The sequence below is a fragment of the Haliotis asinina genome, chromosome 4, assembly GCF_037392515.1.
Source record: "Haliotis asinina isolate JCU_RB_2024 chromosome 4, JCU_Hal_asi_v2, whole genome shotgun sequence".
Lineage (NCBI taxonomy): Eukaryota > Metazoa > Mollusca > Gastropoda > Lepetellida > Haliotidae > Haliotis > Haliotis asinina.
In genome coordinates, this window is record NC_090283.1 from 28,403,819 (window position 1) to 28,426,135 (window position 22,317).

The following is a 22,317-nucleotide window of genomic DNA, read 5'->3' on the forward strand; positions in this document are numbered from 1 at the left end:
GGAGTAGGCTAAACATACAAAAAACTCCATACAAAAACCAGACAGGGAAGAAGGTAATTTTGATGTTTTGGGAGTCACATTAAATGCAGGGCTTGAAGACCTATGGGTGATTAACACACGTAAAAAGTTAGATAATTTTACAAGAATATTAGGAAACTGGAGAAATGCACTTTGACTGCAGTTGGCAAAATAATCGTGATTAAATATCTTGCGTTGTCAACACTAGTGCAAGTATTCACCGCTTTTTTTATCTAAAACACCAGAATCTTTGATCAAAGAGTTATATAATATATTTTGCTACTTTTTATGGAACGGTAAGAGAGATCAAACTAAACGGGAAGATATAATCCGAGATTAATATGATGAAGGGGCCAAGAATGAGAGATGTCACCTTATTTATTATTTCCTTAAAAGTATCATATCTCCAAAGACATATTAGAAACAATAACCATATACACTATGTTCCTCTAGATGATATAGTTAAACTCGGGGCCAATCTCAATGCCTTTGTTTCATTGGAGAATTCCTTTGGCAAGATGTATTGGAATATTGGAATGTGTGTTATAGATTGTACAAATGTGATGGAAATAAGGTAGATGATATTCTAACAGAACCATTATGGCTTAATCACGAATTTACTCATCAAAACTTCATTATTAAGTCATGGTATTCAAAAGGACTATCAGAGAAATATGTGATTCCAGTGTGCGTGTGTGTGTATATACATACATACATACATACATACATACATACATACATACATACATACATACATACATACATACATACATACATACATACATACATACATACATACATACATACATTTACTGTACTACACTACAATAAAATTATTATTAAATATTCCTTATCAATGGAGAAAATCTATATCTAATAGAGAATTCTTCGGAGAAAATATGAACATTCCTGAACCTTAAGAAATGTGTAAAATATTCTAAATGTTGTAAACACTTTGATGATATATTAATAAAGAAAGACAGTCTACCTCGGGTATGTAGAAAATGTTAAAACCAATTTCCAGAAGATATGAACTAGAAAACTATATTCACTAAGTTTGGAAAATATACTCACGATGTTAAAATTGATCGATTTTCAATACAGATTTATTCACAAGAAAATTTACACCAAACGCGAATTGCTACATATGAAAATTATTGATGATGATGTTTGTTCATTTTGAAAGGAAGAAGGAGAAGATATAGAACATGTATATTATTACTGTCAGCGTACCAAAAACGTCTGGTTTCACTTTGAAGCTCTGTTGATAGACAAAATACCAAGCTTTATCTTAACTAAGTCCACAATCGTTTTTGGTTCCCGTCAATCAGATTATCTTATACATTATATCATTCTCCTAGCCAAGAAAACACACACACACACACACACACACACACACACACACACACACACACACACACACACACACACACACACACACACACACACACACACACACACACACACACACACACACACACACACACACACACATACACAAATAAAAAAACCCCAAAAAACATATATAAAAGTAAGTATAAAAAGTAAGATTCCTGTATTTTGGAAATTTTAGAAATCTCTCAAGGATATAATGAAAATAGACAGAAAAAACAACAAAAGGAGACCACAAAGTATTTGAAATTGTAGTGTATTTAACATTTAAATGTATCTCGATGGCCTAATGTAGTGTATGTGAAGACTACACAAATATATGTATACTTCTAAACTGACTAAAACATTTGAAAAAGAATTCTAGAGAGACAGGTAGACAAGTTGCCTTAGATTTTAATACGAGAGAGGGAGGTAGAGGTAGTGGTCCATACAAAGAATGCCGATTGTTTGTCTTTGAAATATTTTTATTTTGACATAGAATGTATACAACAAACAAGCGTTTCTGTTCAAACTCATAAAATAATTGTGTCGTCAATGTGGTTTTGTGTGAAATGATAACACGTCATGTACATACAAGTTCTTACACTTGTTCTGCAAACGCGTGTGGGTATTAACTGTTTCCAGTATGTTTTGATATCTGATTATGTTGGTTCATACACAACAGTTTTAATACTGTCATCTGCTGTGTCTTCTAAGCTTTACAGCGCATTCAATTCAGCAATATGACAACTATATGACGGTTTGTGCATTGAACATGTAAACAATATCTTTAATATATGTAATTACGTAAATGCTAACGACATGCAACCTATATCTTTTACATATATGTTATTAAGTAAAAGAAATGACAGGTAAAACAACTGAAAACCCCAAAGTTGATAAAGAATTACAGGTTAAATCTGATCCTGCTCATTGCTATGGATGTCAGCGACTTACTGCAATCACTCATAAAATGTTTACGTATATATTGGTAGGTTTAGCTGTGAAGCCTAAATTTTATATTTTACGCAAAGATGTCAGATATACATGTTTCAGTTACGGAAGAAAGAGAGAATTAAATAGTCGGCAAACTATCAATATTTCCATACATTGTAGAAGTTACTTCTTACTTGTAAGTTGTCTTCCTCCGTATGTTTAACAATCCTTTACGGTAAATATTGGTGATCGTCCTCGTAGTGATTGTAGTATCTTTAGTCTATATCCAAAGTTAGCCTGTTTTTCATATTCATCCTCATTCTCATCCTCATCTAAGAATACAGGTCATAATACATAAATAAATACATAGTAAGTATCAAGAGAAAATGAACTGTACATCATTCTTTGGTGAAATGTCATATATTATTGATCCCTTATAAATGTATGTCCAATTCCGCAAGTCATTGCCATGCATTTTGTACATCTGGATCTGGAAGTAGCCCTATTGTCTTCATTGAAGACAAACTATATTCTTCTGACCATTTTTCTTTTGTATGAAAGCTTTCACTTTCCTCTGTTATTACATCCTCCAAAAGCATATAAGTGAACTGACCGGACTCAAGCCTTACACATACACCTTTAACCTTTAAGATTGAAATGCAATGAAATGCATGCAAAATTGGACATTGCGCCAATAAAGTTTGATTCGGAATGGTACCAAAACCCTCGTGGCAGCTGATGTATTATTTCACCTGCTGATAATACGTTTTATACAATCGTTTTATATTACGTTTTTATCAATGTGCACGTAAAATGTGCAGGGTATACCAATTCATGACACTCATATTTACGAAAATATGATAACAATTCCAGTAGCATTAGGTTTTAAGACATTCGCCAATTATATGGAATCAATGTCCGAGTTAATGCTAAATTCAAATTACTTTAGATGCAGTAATGCTCAGAATGTTAAACCAGGCATGTACCAATGTATAGTGCGGTGGTCTAGTGGTTACGGCGCCAGATTTGTGATCCAAAGTGTTAGGGTTCTAAAAACTTTTACGAATTTAATCAATAAATACACAGCCCCACTTTCAATATTTATGATCACATGACGTAACCCTTGCACAAAAACTTCATGTAAAATCTGATTCACAGTTCTTCCCACTTGGACACTTGGCTGTCTGCAAACCTGTCTGTATGGCAACACAAATGTAAGTACTTTTAATCATATATTGTATACTTTACATACAGTACATAGCATATGCTGTAGACATTATCATTTGGAATATTTTGATATCTAATAATTTTTAAGTGTTTTTTTACTGTCTTGAAATCCTATATTTGAAAATTCAGAAAAGTTAATTTAAATACTGAAATTAATGTATTAGCTTAAAGAATCATTTTGCTTCTTTTAGTTTCTTAAACCTCATCCATGGACTGAGTCACGTCAACATAAAAATAGCCAATGACTTGTCAACGACTACCGTAACTTCAATAAATCCCTGTCGATGAGAGTTTGGGATTTGTGTTCTTGTATCTACAGTCTGTGATAGTGATGAACTTGCTTGCATTTGTTTCGCGTTATCAATTAAAATGAAAACAGAAAAGTTCCGCTGGTGAAATATCCGTCAACTGTCCATGAGGCCTTCATGTCCAGTATGGTCGGGACACTACTTCTCATGTGCTGAAGCATGTCACTGTGAGCATGTCTTCATGAACAGGGCTCGATGCTACCATCTGAAATATATGATTTCTGCATGAGTGATGCAAACTGGAGAGCAACAATTGCGGACAATGCTTCAGCGATTATGCAACTATTCACTGGATAAATATGAAAACTGGAGAGCAACACTTGCGGACAATGGTTCTGCACTCATACAGATATTCACTGCATAAATATGAAAACGTGCAAGACTGTTGTTATTCAATCACGGAACAATCACATCACTTTACACTTTACATACACTTCAGTATGAGACAGCCAGTAACTCTACCTTCTACATGTTGACAGTAGTAGTCTGTGGGATTGTTTGTGCAAGGTACGCTGGCCTCTGAGATGTCATAATACACCTGTTGTCCAACACCACAGTCTCCCGGCGTCATCTGGCCATTAACACACCAGTAGTACAGAGTACAGTTGTTGGGGTAGGTGTTCGGTCTGACGATGTAGGTGTAAATGCTGCAGTCACACTTGGAGGAGGGAGCTGAAAAACCATCAAGAGAGGTCAGACACACCAGTCAGTGCTCAACTCCCTATATCCTTCACTACATCTGTCTTACAAACAAATATTACAGAATATTGTGGCAAATTCGTTCTCTTATCTTCCGTGCTGCGAAGATCTCACGGTTACGGAAAATGGACCTACAATAAGGAGAGTCCAACATCATGTATGTTAAACTACTGCAAGATGTCTGTAAGGAATACTTTTTTGCAAAAATACATACCCTCCTATACTCCCTCCCCAACTCTGTCTTCCAAGACAGGAATTACCACAACAAAGTCGTGATTATAACTATGCCGTAGCTCTTGTTATTAAGTATATATTTAAGGATGACCTAAACTGATAGCATCTATGCGACCAAACATTTTCTAGTGTATCCACATAGTCCAGTACGTATGATCCAATGGTCAGTTTGTTTAGTCTACTTCATTTTGACTTAGCATCACATTGACTGACAAGCAGAGCTATATGAATAATAATGATAAAGTTAACATCTTTGCACTGAAAGGAACCATTTCTATTTCTAATTAATCATTTTAGTTTTAGTTTACATCGCACATAAACTGTAACAAACACCTCACATACAAACAGTTAATACATGGAGATAAGCAATATGTACTGAACAACAGAAAGCACCTTCATACTTGGAGAAATATGTTATTTTATAAAATGGGTATTACGAATGCCATAAAGGCCAAGCCAGGCCTAACCTGATGCATCTTTCCATTTCAACTGCGACTCAGCTTGTCGTAAGAGGCGACTAACGGGATCGGGTGGTCAGGCTCGCTGACTTGGTTGACACTTGTCATCGGTTCCCAATTGCGCAGATCGATGCTCATGTTGTTGATCACTGGATTGTCTGGTCCAGACTCGATTATTTACAGACCGCCGCCATATAGCTGTAATATTGCTGAGTGCGGCGTAAAACTAAACTCACTCACTCACTCACTCATTTCAACTGTGGTCAACCACGCGCCGTGCATGCAGCACGCTCTATTGTAAAAATGTGATCGTGCACGTGAGGTCATGTGTCTAACCACCAGTACGTCTTCAGAATTTGCTGGGTGACTAACAAAAACACGTCAACAACATCAATGCATTGTTTCGGAATGCAAGAAGGAGATATATGTTATATGCGGTACTGTAAAGCTCCAATGTAGTTGGCTAGTCGCTATGAAATGAAAACGTGACCCAAACGTGATGTTGTTGAGTGTGGAGGGTGTACCAAACTCACCTTAATGCCTATTCCTAATCTGGGAGACACGTTTTAGTCAGTAACCTGATTTGTCCACTAGCAACATATTTTGTTCTACATGAGTATGTTTGGGACAGTAACACGTGAGCAGTTGCGTTTTCGTATGGTGTAAAGTAAGATAATATGGCAAATATCGAAAAACAAATTATGATTAGTCATTGCATTGGTTCTTTTCTGTGTGATGCAAAAACACAGGTTAGTATTTGGCAAACCATTTTGCAACAAGTAGGAAATGGTGTTGTTTCACACATTTCCATCAACGACATGTCGACTGGTTTAGGTTAAAACAACAACACACAGCACATTTAAGCACATCAAGTACCTGGCGTGCTCGCTGGATCTGTTTAAGAAAAGAGAAAACAAAGTTGGGTGGTGTTAGCTGTGTTATCAACACACTTTAAAGTGTCTATTTGTGTTGCTAGAACTGAATATTATCATTTCACATCACTCGATGCTATTGACGTACAGGGACAAGTCATCCTGTACATATCAAATATGCTCACATTCAGTCATCCAGGTACGTAACATTACTTTTCGAATCAACCTTTCTACTACTACTACTACTACTACTACTACTACTACTACTACTACTACTACTACTACTACTACTACTACTACTACTACTACTACTACTACTACTACTACTACTACTACTACTACACCACTACTACTACTACTACTACTACTACTATTACTACTACTAGTGCTGCTGGTGCTGGTGCTGCTACTGCTGCTGCTACTACTGCCACTACTGCTGCCGCTACTACTATTGCTGCTGCAGCTACTACTACTGCTACTTCTACTACTACTAGTAGTACTCCTGCTACTGCTACTGAATTTGTACTGTGATTATCTGGTGTAATCATCAACCCAGATAATGTATTGGACTATGTAGGGTTTCCTCTATTCAGTGATGAGTGGATATTGTATTAGATCGTGTCCCCTTTATCATTATTTATGTATCTTGTATATTTCTTTAATAGTATTGCATCATTCTTACCCATGGTAGTGGTTCCAGTTCCAGTTCCACTAGGAACTGAAAGGACAAAAGCAGTCTTACATTACCGGTTTCGTGTATACAGTTATTTGCAATGTATCCAGGGAAGTGAGGAAAAGACCACAATGTTCTCAACACCGTAATAGAACATGCAGATCTGTATGCTTTATTTATTGCACAGTTATCACAGAAGTTCATTTTATCAAGAGATCAAGTACGTGAGTCTGAAAAGGATAAACATCATACTCACTGGTTATGGGACTTTGCTGTGCACAGTATGAAAGTGAATAATTGCTGGTGCAGGCCAATGCTTGTGTCGCGTTAGCCATGAAGAAAGAAGTTCCCTGACACGTCCTGTTGATGGGAGCTCCATTTACACACCAGTAGTAATCCTTGCAGTGATTTGGATGCGTGTATTCTCGAGGAATGTTGTCGCCAGTTGCTCTGCCTTTGCAGGAGAATGAATCTTGAACAAACAAATTGCATGGTCAGGTTGCCCAGGCCGTGTACACTTGAACTATTTACGATATTGTTTTTTCACTGGGAATAACCCTACTGATGTGGGGCCTAATGAACTGTGGATGACAGTGAATCATTCATTACAGTGGTTGTATTTGTGTGGCAATATTTACTACCAATACTGTCAATGATGTCGGATTAACTTTACATAATAGCCATTGACATTGGCTGTCATGTCTTGTCAAATGAGTAATGTCACGTTTCGTACATTCAGCTACTGAGGACATGTTGTGCCAGCACATTAACTCGATTTTGCAACACATAACTAACACAGAAACAGGTTGAAGACATTATCGACAAACAAATGTAAATGAAATAGGTTTGTGACGTTACGGCTTTTTAAGCTCAATGGAAGCATAGACATTGGAAACCAGGTTTTTTTACTCGACCGGTAATAGGCTTAGTAAACACAACTGTGAATTCAAACAATTCAAATAGTTTATAAATCGTTATTAGATTGTGTATACTGAAGCAGAAAATGAATTTTCAGACATATTACCTGTCGTTGTAGTTCCCGTTGGCGCTGATTCAGTGAAAGAACATGACGTGTTAATATTGTTACGACAAGTTAAGTTACTTCGGTATGATCGTATGTTTGACATTTAACATCTGCAGGATAACAAATACACACCTCCAATAAACGTTAACCTTGGGCTTAACGGGGGCTCTGCTCTTTATGGTTTGGATTTCAGGATGTCATTGTACATTGTATTCATGCAATACATAAACTTGCCACATATTACTTTGCAACATTGATTTTAAAATATTTGATTTGATTTAAGAGACTGATGAAATCAAAGGAAACGCGGTTCTCACCAACAGTCGTTCCTAACACACACACGTCATTCTGTACATCAATGCACTGGCCTCTCGGACAAGTCCCGATGTAGACAATGTCGTTAACACATTCGATCCAGAGCTGACACGAGTAGGGGTGCTCATATTTCCCAGTCTTGTTCACGCACATGTCCGCTGAGAAAAGCAATATGTAAATCTATCTATTTCTTACAAGAAGCATTATTCATCAATAATATGATGGCTGTGTTGCTAATACATACTCAAAAGCCCACAGTGGTTTTCACATGTCAAAAAAGAAACTTCACAAAATGTAATTTTGAAAAATAATGAATATTTTTTCGCTCATGATACATCTATGTATCCGAAATGGGATCCCTATCTCTCGACTCTAGAAAAACGTTAGCAAAACCCACTCAAACCCATCCATTCGTTGTGCAAATGACGTTAGTGTCAAATCAGGCTTTGCACGTGCACTCGATCACGTGATCTTCGCATTGAAGTTTCCTTCATTTGCATTTGTTTGCATTGGCCTCAAGAATTGAAAAAAACACTTGTAAACCATAGTTCTGTCGGTACTTTAAATGCCACAATTGTCAAATGTGTAACGTCGACGCGCCGTTGGCATGTTGTTAGCGGGAAGGTCAGTTACTGACGTCGCAAGAGCAGTGGGATGCAGCCGCCGTACTGTGTATGACTTGCGAGGTCGTCTACAACAAACTGGCCCACTTCTGATCGCCCAAGGTCGGGTGGTCCACGTGTGACGTCACGAGCAGAAGAACGTCAAATCGTCCTACGTCACTTACGTGACAGATGTCTGCCGGCTACACGAACTAGGGCTGAGATGTTTAGAGCTTGACTGTCCTCACAGACCGTTCGAATTCGACTTGCGGACTGCCAGTCTCCATTCTCGACGTCCATATTGTGACTTGACATTCTGTATACCCATTGTTTGGAACGGCGGTGTAGCCTAATGGAACTGATTGTGGCACTGTCAATGTATCGAGTACATCACACAGATCTCAGCAATGAAATAATAACAACTTAACCATCTTACCATCTCTTGTTCTTTTATGGTGCCCTGGAGAAAGAATGTTAAGTTTCTTTTTTGACTTTATTTTTAAGCATGTTTAGTAGTTCAATATTTGCATCTACTTACATGGAATAACGTAAACATCTCCACAGGCAGTTGATGTATTAGCTTCTTGCTTGACGTTACAACAGATGCTGGAGGCATTCCAAGCCATGCTGAAGGCATAGTAAAACTGGGAGGTCGCCTCAAGGGCACACGTGTCAGTCTGGTTCTCCGCCACAAACTCCTCTGTGATGAAGTTCAGTCTGTCTAGTGTTGTTCCATTGGCCAGTGTTGCACTCCAGTATACTTCAGCTGGAGGGACACCTTGTCTGTATGTGCACACAAACAATGACGTCTCCTTCCATCGGCCTTCAACTATCTCAAACGGCAAGGTCAAGGTCGGCTCTCCAGTTCGAACTGAAAAGAGTGCGTGATTATGGTTTTACGCCGTTTTTAGCAATATTCCAGCAATATCACGGCAGGGAACACCAGAAATGGGCTTCACACATCGTACCCATGTAGTGAATAGAACCCGGGACCTCACCACGACAAGCTGACACTACCCCACCGCAACCTACAATATACATGTACATTATGAACCTGTTGAACTACTGATGACATATTTGATGTCACGTTCTAGTTGATATTCTATATCATGATACGTCTATCATTTAACATGTGGCTATACTTGCGTTAAAACAGACGTTGTCAGTACGTACCAAGAACTGTAACATTCGCTGTCGTTGTGAAATTCCCCTCTTCGCTCACTACACGACATTCATATCCCCCGGTGTCAGTGCAGCGTGGATCGTTTATCCTGTAGGTGAACTCAGTCATGTTGTTGCTGATGCCTGTAGACTGGCCTAGCAGGGCGTCATTCTTGAAGAACTGAACATTGCTGAATGTGTAGCTTCTGTCCATCTGACACAGAAGAATCACGTCCCCGTCTCCTTCGAAGACACTGACATCGTCCATGGACAACGTCGGTGGAGGAAGTGATGTTGTGGGAATGGCGGTGGGTGAGACGTCTTGTGTCGTTGGAGAAGGATATAGCGATGTAGATGTGTAGTCTGACATAACAGGACTCGTCAGGAGATTTTCACCTGTGTTTGATACACCAGAGCTTTTGTACAAACCGTGATCGTGCACGTGTGGTCATGTGCTTAACCATCAGCACGTCTTCAGAATTTGCTGGGTGACTAACAAAAACACGTGAACAACATCAATGCATTGTTTCGGAATGCAAGAAGGAGATATATGTTATATGCGGTACTGTAAGGCTCCAATGTAGTTGGCTAGTCGCTATGAAATGAAAACGTGACCCAAACGTGATGTTGTTGAGTGTGGAGGGTGTACCAAACACACCTTAATGCCTATTCCTAATCTAGGAGACACGCTTTACGTCAGTAAACCAGATTTGTCCACTAGCAACATATTTTGTTCTACATGAGTATGTTTGGGACAGTAACACGTGAGCAGTTGCGTTTTCATATAGTGTAAAGTAAGATAATATGGCAAATATCGAAAAACAAATTATGATTAGTCATTGCATTGGTTCATTTCTGTGTGATGCAAAAGCACAGGTTAGTATATGACAAACCATTTTGCAACATGAAGGAAATGGTGTTGTTTCACACATTTTCATTAACGACATGTCGGTTGGTTTCGGTTAAAACAACAACACACAGCACATTTAAGCACATCAAGTACATGACGTGACGATTGCTGGATCTATTTAAGAAAAGACAAAACAAAGTTGGGTGGTGTTACCTGTGTTCTCAACACACTTTAAAGTGTCTGTTTGTATTGCTAGAACTGAAAAATATCATTTCACAACACTGGATGCTTTTGACTTTCAGTTCTTATAGGCATAAAAGACAGGCGAGAGACAGTCACAAATCGTCCTGTAGATGTCAAATATACAGTCATCCAGGTAAGAAACATTACTTTTCGCTTCAACCTACTACTGCTGCTACTACTACCACTACTTCTGCTGCTGCTACTACTACTGCTGCTGTGGCTACTACCCATGCTACTGCTACTGAATTTGTACTGTGATTATCTGGTGTAATTATCAACCTGGGTAATGAATCAGTGTATGTCTGGTTTCCTGTATTCAGTGATGAGTGGATATTGTATTAGATCGTGTCCCTTTATCGTGATTTATGTATCTTGTATATTTCTTTAATAGTATTGCATCATTCTTACCCATGGTAGTGGTTTCGGTTTCAGTCAGATTACCACCAGGAGCTGAAAAGACAAAAACAGTCTTACATTACCGGTTTCGTGTATACAGTTGTTTGCAATGTGTCAAGGGAAGTGAGGAAAAGACCACAATGTTCTAAACACCGTAATAGAACATGCAGATCTGTATGCTATATTTATTGTAAAGTTATCACCCAAGTTCACTTTATCAAGATATCAAGTACGTGAATCTGCATGGATAAACATCATACTCACTGGTTGAGGGACGTTGCTGTGCACAATATGAAAGTGAATCATTGCTGGTGCAGGCCAATGCTTGTGTCGCGTTAGCCATGAAGAAAGAAGTTCCCTGACACGTCCTGTTGATGGGAGCTCCATTTACACACCAGTAGTAATCCTTGCAGTGATTTGGATGCGTGTATTCACGAGGAATGTTGTCGCCAGTTGCTCTGCCTTTGCAGGAGAATGGATCTTGAACAAACAAATTGCATGGTCAGGTTGCCCAGGCCGTGTACACTTGAACTATTTACGATATTGTTTTTTCACTGGGAATAACCCTACTGATGTGGGGCCTAATGAACTGTGTATGACAGTGAATCATTCATTACAGTGGTTGTATTTGTGTGGCAATATTTACTACCAATACTGTCAATGATGTCGGATTAACTTTACATAACTTTCGGTTCACAATAGCCATTGACATTGGCTGTCATGTCTTGTCAAATGAGTAATGTCACGTTTCGTACATTCAGCTACTGAGGACATGTTGTGCCAGCACATTAACTCGATTTTGCAACACATAACTAACACAGAAACAGGTTGAAGACATTATCGACAAACAAATGTAAATGAAATAGGTTTGTGACGTTACGGCTTTTTAAGTTCAATGGAAGCATAGACATTGGAAACCAGGTTTTTTTACTCGACCAGTAATAGGCTTAGTAAACACAACTGTGAATTCAAACAATTCAAATAGTTTATAAATCTTTATTAGATTGTGTATACTGAAGCAGAAAATGAATTTTCAGACATATTACCTGTCGTTGTAGTTCCCGTTGGCGCTGATTCAGTGAAAGAAAATGACGTGTTAATATTGTTACGACAAGTTAAGTTACTTCGGTATGATCGTATGTTTGACATTTAACATCTGCAGGATAACAAATACACACCTCCAATGAACGTTAACCTTGGGCTTAACGGGGGCTCTGCTCTTTATGGTTTGGATGTCAGGATGTAATTGTACATTGTATTCATGCAATACATAAACTTGCCAGATATTACTTTGCAACATTGATATTAAAATATTTGATTTGATTGAAGGGACTGATAAAATCAAAGGAAACGCGGTTCTCACCAACATTCGTTCCTAACACACACACGTCATTCTGTACATCAATGCACTGGCCTCTCGGACACGTCCCGATGTAGACAATGTCGTTAACACAGTCGATCCAGAGCTGACACGAGTAGGGGTGCTCATACTTCCCAGTCTGGTTCACGCACATGTCCGCTGAGAAAAGCAATATGTAAATCTATGTATATCTTACAACAAGCATTATTCATCAATAATATGATGGCTGTGTTGCTAATACATACTCAAAAGCCCACAGTGGTTTTCACATGTCAAAAAAGAAACTTCACAAAATGTAATTTTGAAAAATAATGAATATTTTTTCGCTCATGATACATCTATGTATCCGAAATGGGATCCCTATCTCTCGACTCTAGAAAAACGTTAGCAAAACCCACTCAAACCCATCCATTCGTTGTGCAAATGACGTTAGTGTCAAATCAGGTTTTGCACGTGCAGTCGATCATGTGATCTTCGCATTGAAGTTTTCTTCATTTGCATTTGTTTGCATTGGCCTCAAGAATTGAAAACAAACACTTGTAAACCATAGTTCTGTCGGTACTTTAAATGCCACAATTGTCAAATGTGTAACGTCGACGCGCCGTTGGCATGTTGTTAGCGGGAAGGTCAGTTACTGACGTCGCAAGAACAGTGGGATGCAGCCGCCGTACTGTGTATGACTTGCGAGGTCGTCTACAACAAACTGGCCCACTTCTGATCGCCCAAGGTCGGGTGGTCCACGTGTGACGTCACGAGCAGAAGAACGTCAAATCGTCCTACGTCACTTACGTGACAGATGTCTGCCGGCTACACGAACTAGGGCTGAGATGTTTAGAGCTTGACTGTCCTCACAGACCGTTCGAATTCGACTTGCGGACTGCCAGTCTCCATTCTCGACGTCCATATTGTGACTTGACATTCTGTATAGCCATGTTTTGGAACGGCGGTGTAGCTTAATAGAGCTGATTGTGGCACTGTCAGTGTATCGAGTACTTCACACAGATCTCAGCAATGAAATAATAACAACTTAACCATCTTATCATCTCTTGTTCTTTTATAGTGCCCTGGAGAGAGAATGTTAAGTTTCTGTTTTGACTTTATATTTAAGCATGTTTAGTAGTTCAATATTTGCATCTACTTACATGGAATAACGTAAACATCTCCACAGGCAGTTGATGTATTAGCTTCTTGCTTGACGTTACAACAGATGCTGGAGGCATTCCAAGCCATGCTGAAGGCATAGTAAAACTGGGAGGTCGCTTCCAGGGCACACGTGTCAGTCTGGTTCTCCGCCACAAACTCCTTTGTGATGAAGTTCAGTCTGTCTAGTGTTGTTCCATTGGCCAGTGTTGCACTCCAGTATACTTCAGCTGGAGGGACACCTTGTCTGTATGTGCACACAAACAATGACGTCTCCTTCCATCGGCCTTCAACTATCTCAAACGGCAAGGTCAAGGTCGGCTCTCCAGTTCGAACTGAAAAGAGAATCCGCATATAGTAGATTAAAAAGTGATCTCACCTTAATGAAACAGAGCTGTGTGTAGCATGAGTTGTGAGTGCGTGAGTATGGTTTTGCGCCGTTTTTAGCAATATTCCAGCAATATCACGGCAGGGAACACCAGAAATGGGCTTCACACATCGTACCCATGTAGTGAATAGAACCCGGGACCTCACCATGACAAGCCGACACTACCCTACGGCAACCTACAATATACATGTACATTATGAACCTGTTGAACTACTGATGACATATTTGATGTCACGTTCTAGTAGATGTTCTATATCATGATACGTCTATCATTTAGCATGTGGCTATACTTGCGTTAAAACAGACGTTGTCAGTACGTACCAAGAACTGTAACATTCGCTGTCGTTGTGAGATTCCCCTCTTCGCTCACTACACGACATTCATATCCCCCGGTGTCAGTGCAGCGTGGATCGTTTATCCTGTAGGTGAACTCAGTCATGTTGTTGCTGATGCCTGTAGACTGGCCTAGCAGGGCGTCATTCTTGAAGAACTGCACATTGCTGAATGTGTAGCTTCTGTCCATCTGACACAGGAGAATCACGTCCCCGTCTCCTTCGAAGACACTGACATCGCCCATGGACAACGTCGGTGGAGGAAGTGATGTTGTGGGAATGGCGGTGGGTGAGACGTCTTGTGTCGTTGGAGAAGGATATAGCGATGTGGATGTGTAGTCTGACATAACAGGACTCGTCAGGAGATTTGCATCTGTGTTTGATACACCAGGGCTTGCTGATTCGACAATTATCACGGTAGAAAGTGGTGTTTGAACAACCCCACCCAGGTTTGATGTTTGCAGACCGGCGTCTGGACTTAAATCTGAGCTTGATGTTTGGAGACTTATATCAGGACTCGATGTTTTAAGACTTACATCAGGGCTTGATGTTTGGAGACTTACATCAGGGCTTGATGTTTGGACAACGGCATCCGGGCTTGATGTTTCGAGACTTACACCCGGGCTTGATGTTTGGAGACTCACATCCGAGCTTGATGTTTGGAGACTTACATCAGGGGTTGATGTTTGGAGACTTACACCAGGGCTTGATGTTTGGACAACGGCATCCGGGCTTGATGTTTCGAGACTTACACCCGGGCTTGATGTTTGGAGACTCACATCCGAGCTTGATGTTTGGAGACTTACATCAGGGGTTGATGTTTGGAGACTTACACCAGGGCTTGATGTTTGGAAACTTACATCCGGGCTTGATGTTTGGAGACTCACATCAAGCCCGGGTGTTTCGAGACTTACATCAGAGCTTGATGTTTGGAGACTTACATCAGGGCTTGATGTTTGGAGACTTACATCAGGGCTTGATGTTTGGAGACTTACATCAGAGCTTGATGTTTCGAGACTTACATCTGGGCTTGGTGTTTGGAGACTAATATCCAGGTTTGATGTTTGGAGACTTACATCCGGGCTTGATGTTTGGAGACTTACATCAGGGCTTGAAGTTTGGAGACTAATATTCGGGCTTGATGTTTGGAGACTTACATCCGGGCTTGATGTTTGGAGACTTACATCCGGGCTTGATGTTTGGAGACTTACATCAGGGCTTGATGTTTGGAGACTTACATCAGAGCTTGATGTTTGGAGACTTACATCTGGGCTTGGTGTTTGGAGACTAATATCCGGGTTTGATGTTTGGAGACTTGCATCCGAGCTTGATGTTCGGAGACTTACATCAGGGCTTGATGTTTCGAGGCTAATATCCGGGCTTGATGTTTGGACAACGGCATCCAGGCTTGATGTTTGGAGACTCACATCAGGGCTTGATGTTTGGAGACTTACATCAGGACTTGATGTTTGGAGACTTACATCAGAGCTTGATGTTTGGACAACGGCATCCGGGCTTGATGTTTGGAGACAAACATCAGAGCTTGATGTTTGGACAGTGGCATCCGTGCTTGATGTTTCGAGACTTACACCCGGGCTTGATGTTTGGAGACTTACATCAGGACTTGGTGTTAGGACAATGGCATCCGGGATTTGTGTTTCGAGACTTACATCAGGGCTTGATGTTTGGAGACTTACATCAGGGGTTGATGTTTGGAGACTTATATCAGGGATTGATGTATGGACAAAGGCATCCGTTCTTGATGTTTGGAGACTTACATCAGGGCTTGATGTTTGGAGACTTACACCCGGGCTTGATGTTTGGAGACTTACATCAAGACTTGATGTTTGGATACTTATATCCGGGGTTGATGTTTCGAGACTTACATCAGAGCTTGATGTTTGGAGACTTACACCCGGACTTGATGTTTGGAGACTTACACCCGGGCTTGATTTTTGGAGACTTACACCCGGGCTTGATGTTTGGAGACTTACATCAGGGCTTGATGTTTGGAGACTTGCATCAGAGCTTGATGTTAGGACAACGGCATCCAGGCTTGATGTTTGGAGACTTACATCAGGGCTTGATGTTTGGAGACTCACATCGGGGCTTGATGTTTGGAGACTTACATCAGGGCTTGATGTTTGGAGACTCACATCGGGGCTTGATGTTTGGAGACTTACACCAGGACTTGATGTTTGGAGACTTACACCTGGGCTTTTTTCGGGAACTGAAACATAGTGCAAGGGAAAAGTGTTTTCTTTTTAATGTGAGGTAGACCAAATGTTGAAACTGTAATCTTATCCGGAGGTATTTACCATAAATAGTAATTTCAACCTGCACAATGTGAAAAAGTATTTGTCATATGATTATCCGAAAACATTTGTCACAAGCTGAATTTGATAGTTTGAAAACAGTTTTCGTCACAGTATATTTTTATGGTGGTTGATTCGGGCTATCGCTTTATCGCCCTTTAAAATCTGCAAAATTCAACAATAGATTCTCTGTTGAAGAAATAATGTGGCAAGGATATAGTATCCAATATTCATGCAGAATTACTTCTTAAATCCAGTTAACATTCCATAATTAACTCCAAACGTTTGGTTAAATACCACATAAAATACCATAAGTACTAACTCGTTTTCTTGGTTTTGAAAATTGCCTCATTGAATTATACATAATTTTCTCTTAATCGTGTTTAATTCGTTTTCTCTTGTAAAACATTCAGCCTGGAAACACGTTCATTTGATCTCTCCTACAATCACACCTAAATGGCTAGTGGCATTGTTTCAAAAGAAATGAAACAGTAATTTCATGACCTTAAACCATGTGTTCCACTTTCACAATGTATTGCAATACATATTGCAGTACGCCAACGTATATCACAAAACATTGCAATACGAAAATTTTGGTAACACCCAACCCTGCTAATGACCATTTAAAGGAAATTGGTAAATAACATTTCTACATTTATTGTAATTTTTTGCCCTTATGTATGGGAGAATGATTCCATGTGTCGACGTTGTTCCATTATTCTTTAGTGAGTGGTAATATGACGCCGCGGTTACACAGCTGGTAAGAGATAAGAGATAACAGGTAAGTTTTAAATAGTAATAACCACTCCACCATTCAAATACAACATTGACATAGTCAGAAAGCAAGCACACATGTTTTCATCTGTTTGTTTCCAAATCGTTTACCGGAGGGATCACGCCATAACAACTACAAGACCTAGACTTTCTTAATCTATAAATATCTGTAGAGATAGATTGAAAGCCATGTACATTAATCACATACATTGTGTTTCATTAACTAGATGTTTCACCCCCAAAACATTTACATCCCCGTACATGTACCTTTCCAGTAAAATTCTATTGCTCTAGCCTCAATCAACCAAATATAAAGTCAGTTCCACCTAATTTTGTATCAAATTCTTTAAACAGGGCGATAAAGCGATCAGCCACCATAATGTTTTGGATTGTATACCGTATTTCCCAGTCTTTAATACCCAGATGCCTACCCGTATTATACAGATACTCTGTGTTGGTATAAGTATACTGAACAAAGTTGAACAACCTTTAGACCCATGCTGTGTGGTAATAATTGGGAGGACGCGGTTTTTCAGTTCGTTTTTAGCTCTTAAGCTAACACAATAAAGCCTTCTAAAATGGTTTATGCGTTTCTTTTATATCAAGTGAAGCATGATATAATGTACATATAGGTGAAGACATATGTATATCAGGTGGACGTGATCCAAATTGCCTACCTAACCTTACTGCTGGAGTGTCCTGACTGGTCTCTTCTACAGCAGCAACAGCAACAGCTACAAACTCCGTCTCGATGACGTAGATAGACACTGTGGTGGTTGGGGACGAAGAAGGCTTAAAAATGTTTGTCACAGCAACTTGTAAAGGTGCTGGGGTTTGAATAGTGAAGTAGAACAGTGCTACAATGATGACCGAGCCGTTTCTGCAACACATATGAAGTCAGCGTGACGGTAGTTAACAGGTGTACAACATTATGGACAATGAGCAATGCCTCACATGCCTGCGTGCGGATCCTATTGTCAGAGCGGCGGAGGGGTAGCCTAGTGGTTAAAACGTTGGTTCGTCACGCCGAAGACCCGGGTTCGATTCCCCGCATGGGCACAATGTGTAAAGTACATTTCTGGTGCTACCCGCCCTGGTATCGCTGGAATATCGCTAGCGATAATATTCCTATTGTCCACGAATAACATTTAAACCATAAACTGGGGTTCGGCATGGACCTTTATTTCCCTTACTATGTCATTCACCGCTACCATTTCTATTTTCTTAGATAGGGACGTACTTGAGAAAAGACAAGAACATGCTAAAAACTTGTACATTCTTTCGTGAAACAAAGGGAGGCAGTTGTTGGTAAAGCGATTTGTGCCGAGACATTATATTTGGTAATAAAAATGTCATAATTTCATTTAAACTATCATCTGATTAGACTCCATTAGATGTCCCCTCCTCCTCCTCCTATAACATAACTTGACAGAACATTGATTGTCCGTAAACTATAGTATAATATAACTGCATGTCTATGAAAGCCATTTGTCCAAGGCCGGTGACCTACCATACAACAAATCAGTGAGGTGGATTGGGTGTAGGTAACCCTGTTCAACTGCAGCATGCAGTCTGTTTGCTAGCGGGGACCTTGATATCGTCGTTAAACTTCATTTCAACTGATTTCAATAACGTCTTCGATTTTTTAAGTACATGAGGTAAGCAAGCACTTAATTGCAAGCTTGTATTTGATTATAATCCATGTGTTGTTAAACCATGATTACATGCAGACTAAACAAAGCTGAAACCTTGCACTTTCAACTGTACATCCCTCGTATCCAGTTGTCGATTTGTCTTTGTCCACAAGGCTGCCGACCTATGAAACAAATCAAGAAGATAAAAAGCAAAATGATACAAACAATCTCACGTCACCTACAAACATCCTCACATATCCGTTACAAACATCCTCCTGTCACCTACAAACACCCTAGTGTCACCTACAAACACCCTCCTGTCACCTACAGACATCCACCTGTCAGCCACAAACATCCTCCTGTCACCTACAAACATCCTAGTGTCACCTACAAACATCCACCTGTCAGCCACAAACATCCACCTTTCAGCCGCAAACATCCACCTTTCAGCCACAAACATCCTCCTGTCACCCACAAACATCCTCCTGTCACCTACTAACACCCTAGTGTCACCTACGAACATCCACCTGTCACCTACAAACATCCACCTGTCAGCCACAAACATCCTCCTGTCAGCCACGAACATCCTCCTGTCACCTACAAACATCCTAGTGTCACCTAAAAGCATCCACCTGTCAGCCACAAACATCCACCTTTCAGCCACAAACATCCACCTTTCAGCCACAAACATCCTCCTGTCAACCACAAACATCCTCCTGTCACTTACTAACACCCTAGTGTCACCTACAAACATCCTCCTGTCACCTACAAACACCCTAGTGTCACCTACAAACATCCTAGTGTCACCTACAAACATCCTAGTGTCACCTACAAACATGCACCTGTCAACCACAAACATCCTCCTGTCAACCACAAACACCCTAGTGTCACCTACAAACATCCTAGTGTCACCTACAAACATCCACCTGTCACCCACAAACATCCACCTGTCAGTCACAAACATCCTCCTGTCACCCACAAACATCCTCCTGTCACCTACAAACACCCTTGTGTCACCTACAGACATCCTCCTGTCACTTTAAGCATCCTCCTGCCAGGTACAATAATTCTCTTCTCACCTACAAACATCACCCTGTCAGGTACACACATCTTTCTGTCAGCTGCAAACACCCCCCTTTCACCGACAGGCATCCTCCCGTCACCCACAAGCATCCTCCTGTCAGTCGCAAACTTCCCCCGGTCAGCAGCAAACATCTTTCTGTCACCTACAAACATCCTTCTGTCACCTACAGTCATCTTCCTGTCAGGTACAAACACCTTCCTGTCATTACAAACACGCTCATGGTACTTTCAAACATCCTCCTGTCACCTTTAAGCAGCTTCCTGTCACCTTAAAAATCCTCCTGTCATCTACAAACAGTTATTTCAGCTCCATAATTCTTAATGCAAACATATTGTACTATATGTAGTGAATATTTAAAAGAAAGAAGAGTAAGTGAAAGTATCTTCAGACATGATCACAATTTCAGTACTGTTACATTTTAAGTGCTGGTTACAGGAACGTTTGTACACGCACTTACATTCGAACAAAACTCATTTTGAAGTGCTTTAAACTCGAGCGACGTTTTGTCTGACAGCGCCTCGGTGTAGACGACATTCAGTACACGAAGTTTTACCTCCGCCCTGGCTGAAACCATGAGAGAAACAATGAAACAAACGTCTCCACTCCACACACACACACGCACACGCACACGCACACGCACAGAGACACACACACACACAGACAGACAGACACACACACACACACAGACAGGCGTAAAAACTAGAGTGAGATGACTTCATTTAAAACAAAGCAAGTGTATTTCCTTCCTACCGTAGTTGTAGATGTATGCTACTTCAGCGCTATTTGGCTGGCTAAGTTGGCTTAACCTACAGGACAATCCAGTCCTAAGTATGTGGTGGATGTACAGGTATATAGCTTCACATAATTTACCAAGGTATACAATCGCATGTGCATTGAACTGTATTATATACATGTGCATTGAACTGTATTATATACATGTGCAGTGAACTGTATTATATACATGTGCAGTGAACGTTATAAGAGAGCCACCACATTATTCACACTTTCACCGCAGGTTGTGATATCATGCATCATATTCGCATGATATTCGCATGATATTCACACTGAACGGTATGAAAGGGCAGCTAGGTATATTTTTCACATGTGTATTGCATATTATGATAGAGCAGGCATATTTTCACATGTGCACTGAACGATATGATAGACCAGTTATGTCATTCACATTTTATATAATATGATACAGGTTATTATTCACAAGTTAATGCTGGACAAGTATATCGTTACATTGCACTGCAGACATAACAGACCGATTCTATCATGTGTATGGAAGGTTAGAATAGTGGGTTATGACAGACCAGGAATATCATTGAAATGTTCAACAAATGACAAAAGTATTTTAGTGTTGTTAGCAATTGTTACTATGTAATATTTACTTACTGTATTGATGCTTGGCACCTGAAACAATGTACAACTTTCATGAAAAAAACATTCAAGGGACAGTTTTCAACATGTACCTGTTACATGTTCTTGAACGACTGCACTATCATACTATCAACCCCTTGTTTGTCTGGTCCAGACTGGACTAGCTGCACGTCGTCGTCAGGTGGTAGAATCCAGAAATATACTGAACAGCAAAATAAGAGCAAGTTTCCAAACAACGCAGTCTCAGATAAGTAAGCGTACATGTTCATGTCTTGATAAAAAGCCAGAGTTGAGTTTCTTTTGCTGTTCAGTATAGACGACACCCGTATAACTACGGACATCACCAAAATAATGTTTGAATTTTTAAGAAAACAAGCCTCCCGAAAATGGTCCGGAAAGGCCTGAAAACGACTGATAAATTTAACAGGGAAAAGAGCTGTTATTCTAAGGGAAAGCTGATCCGGGAAGAAAAAGAAAACAGCTCGTGACAATAATAAACTAATCTCGAAAACGGCCAAAG

At 40.0% G+C, this 22,317-nt stretch overlaps 1 protein-coding gene across 3 annotated transcripts in view; it reads right to left on the reverse strand.

Annotated features, from left to right (window-relative positions):
* Window positions 1–1,666: 1,666 nt before the first annotated feature.
* Window positions 1,667–22,317, reverse strand: part of LOC137281477 (serine-rich adhesin for platelets-like) — a 33,483-nt gene continuing 12,832 nt past the window's right edge. The window contains exons 5-23 of one of the 3 annotated variants that reach the window (XM_067812723.1): window positions 21,813–21,830; window positions 20,872–20,978; window positions 19,445–19,512; window positions 18,374–18,576; window positions 14,597–16,837; window positions 13,890–14,222; window positions 12,763–12,906; window positions 12,434–12,457; window positions 11,652–11,867; window positions 11,400–11,441; window positions 9,911–10,294; window positions 9,276–9,608; window positions 8,138–8,293; window positions 7,821–7,844; window positions 7,053–7,268; window positions 6,806–6,841; window positions 6,128–6,145; window positions 4,323–4,532; window positions 1,667–4,065 (exon numbers count right to left, since the gene is read on the reverse strand). In XM_067812723.1, coding sequence (XP_067668824.1) covers window positions 4,040–4,065; window positions 4,323–4,532; window positions 6,128–6,145; window positions 6,806–6,841; window positions 7,053–7,268; window positions 7,821–7,844; window positions 8,138–8,293; window positions 9,276–9,608; window positions 9,911–10,294; window positions 11,400–11,441; window positions 11,652–11,867; window positions 12,434–12,457; window positions 12,763–12,906; window positions 13,890–14,222; window positions 14,597–16,837; window positions 18,374–18,576; window positions 19,445–19,512; window positions 20,872–20,978; window positions 21,813–21,830 — 4,799 coding nt within the window. In that variant the 3' untranslated portion in view covers window positions 1,667–4,039. Of the gene's footprint in view, window positions 4,066–4,322; window positions 4,533–6,127; window positions 6,146–6,805; window positions 6,842–7,052; window positions 7,269–7,820; window positions 7,845–8,137; window positions 8,294–9,275; window positions 9,609–9,910; window positions 10,295–11,399; window positions 11,442–11,651; window positions 11,868–12,433; window positions 12,458–12,750; window positions 12,907–13,889; window positions 14,223–14,596; window positions 16,838–18,373; window positions 18,577–19,444; window positions 19,513–20,871; window positions 20,979–21,812; window positions 21,831–22,317 lie in introns of all 3 variants that reach the window. The other 2 variants (XM_067812722.1, XM_067812724.1) reach the window with 2 other exon arrangements.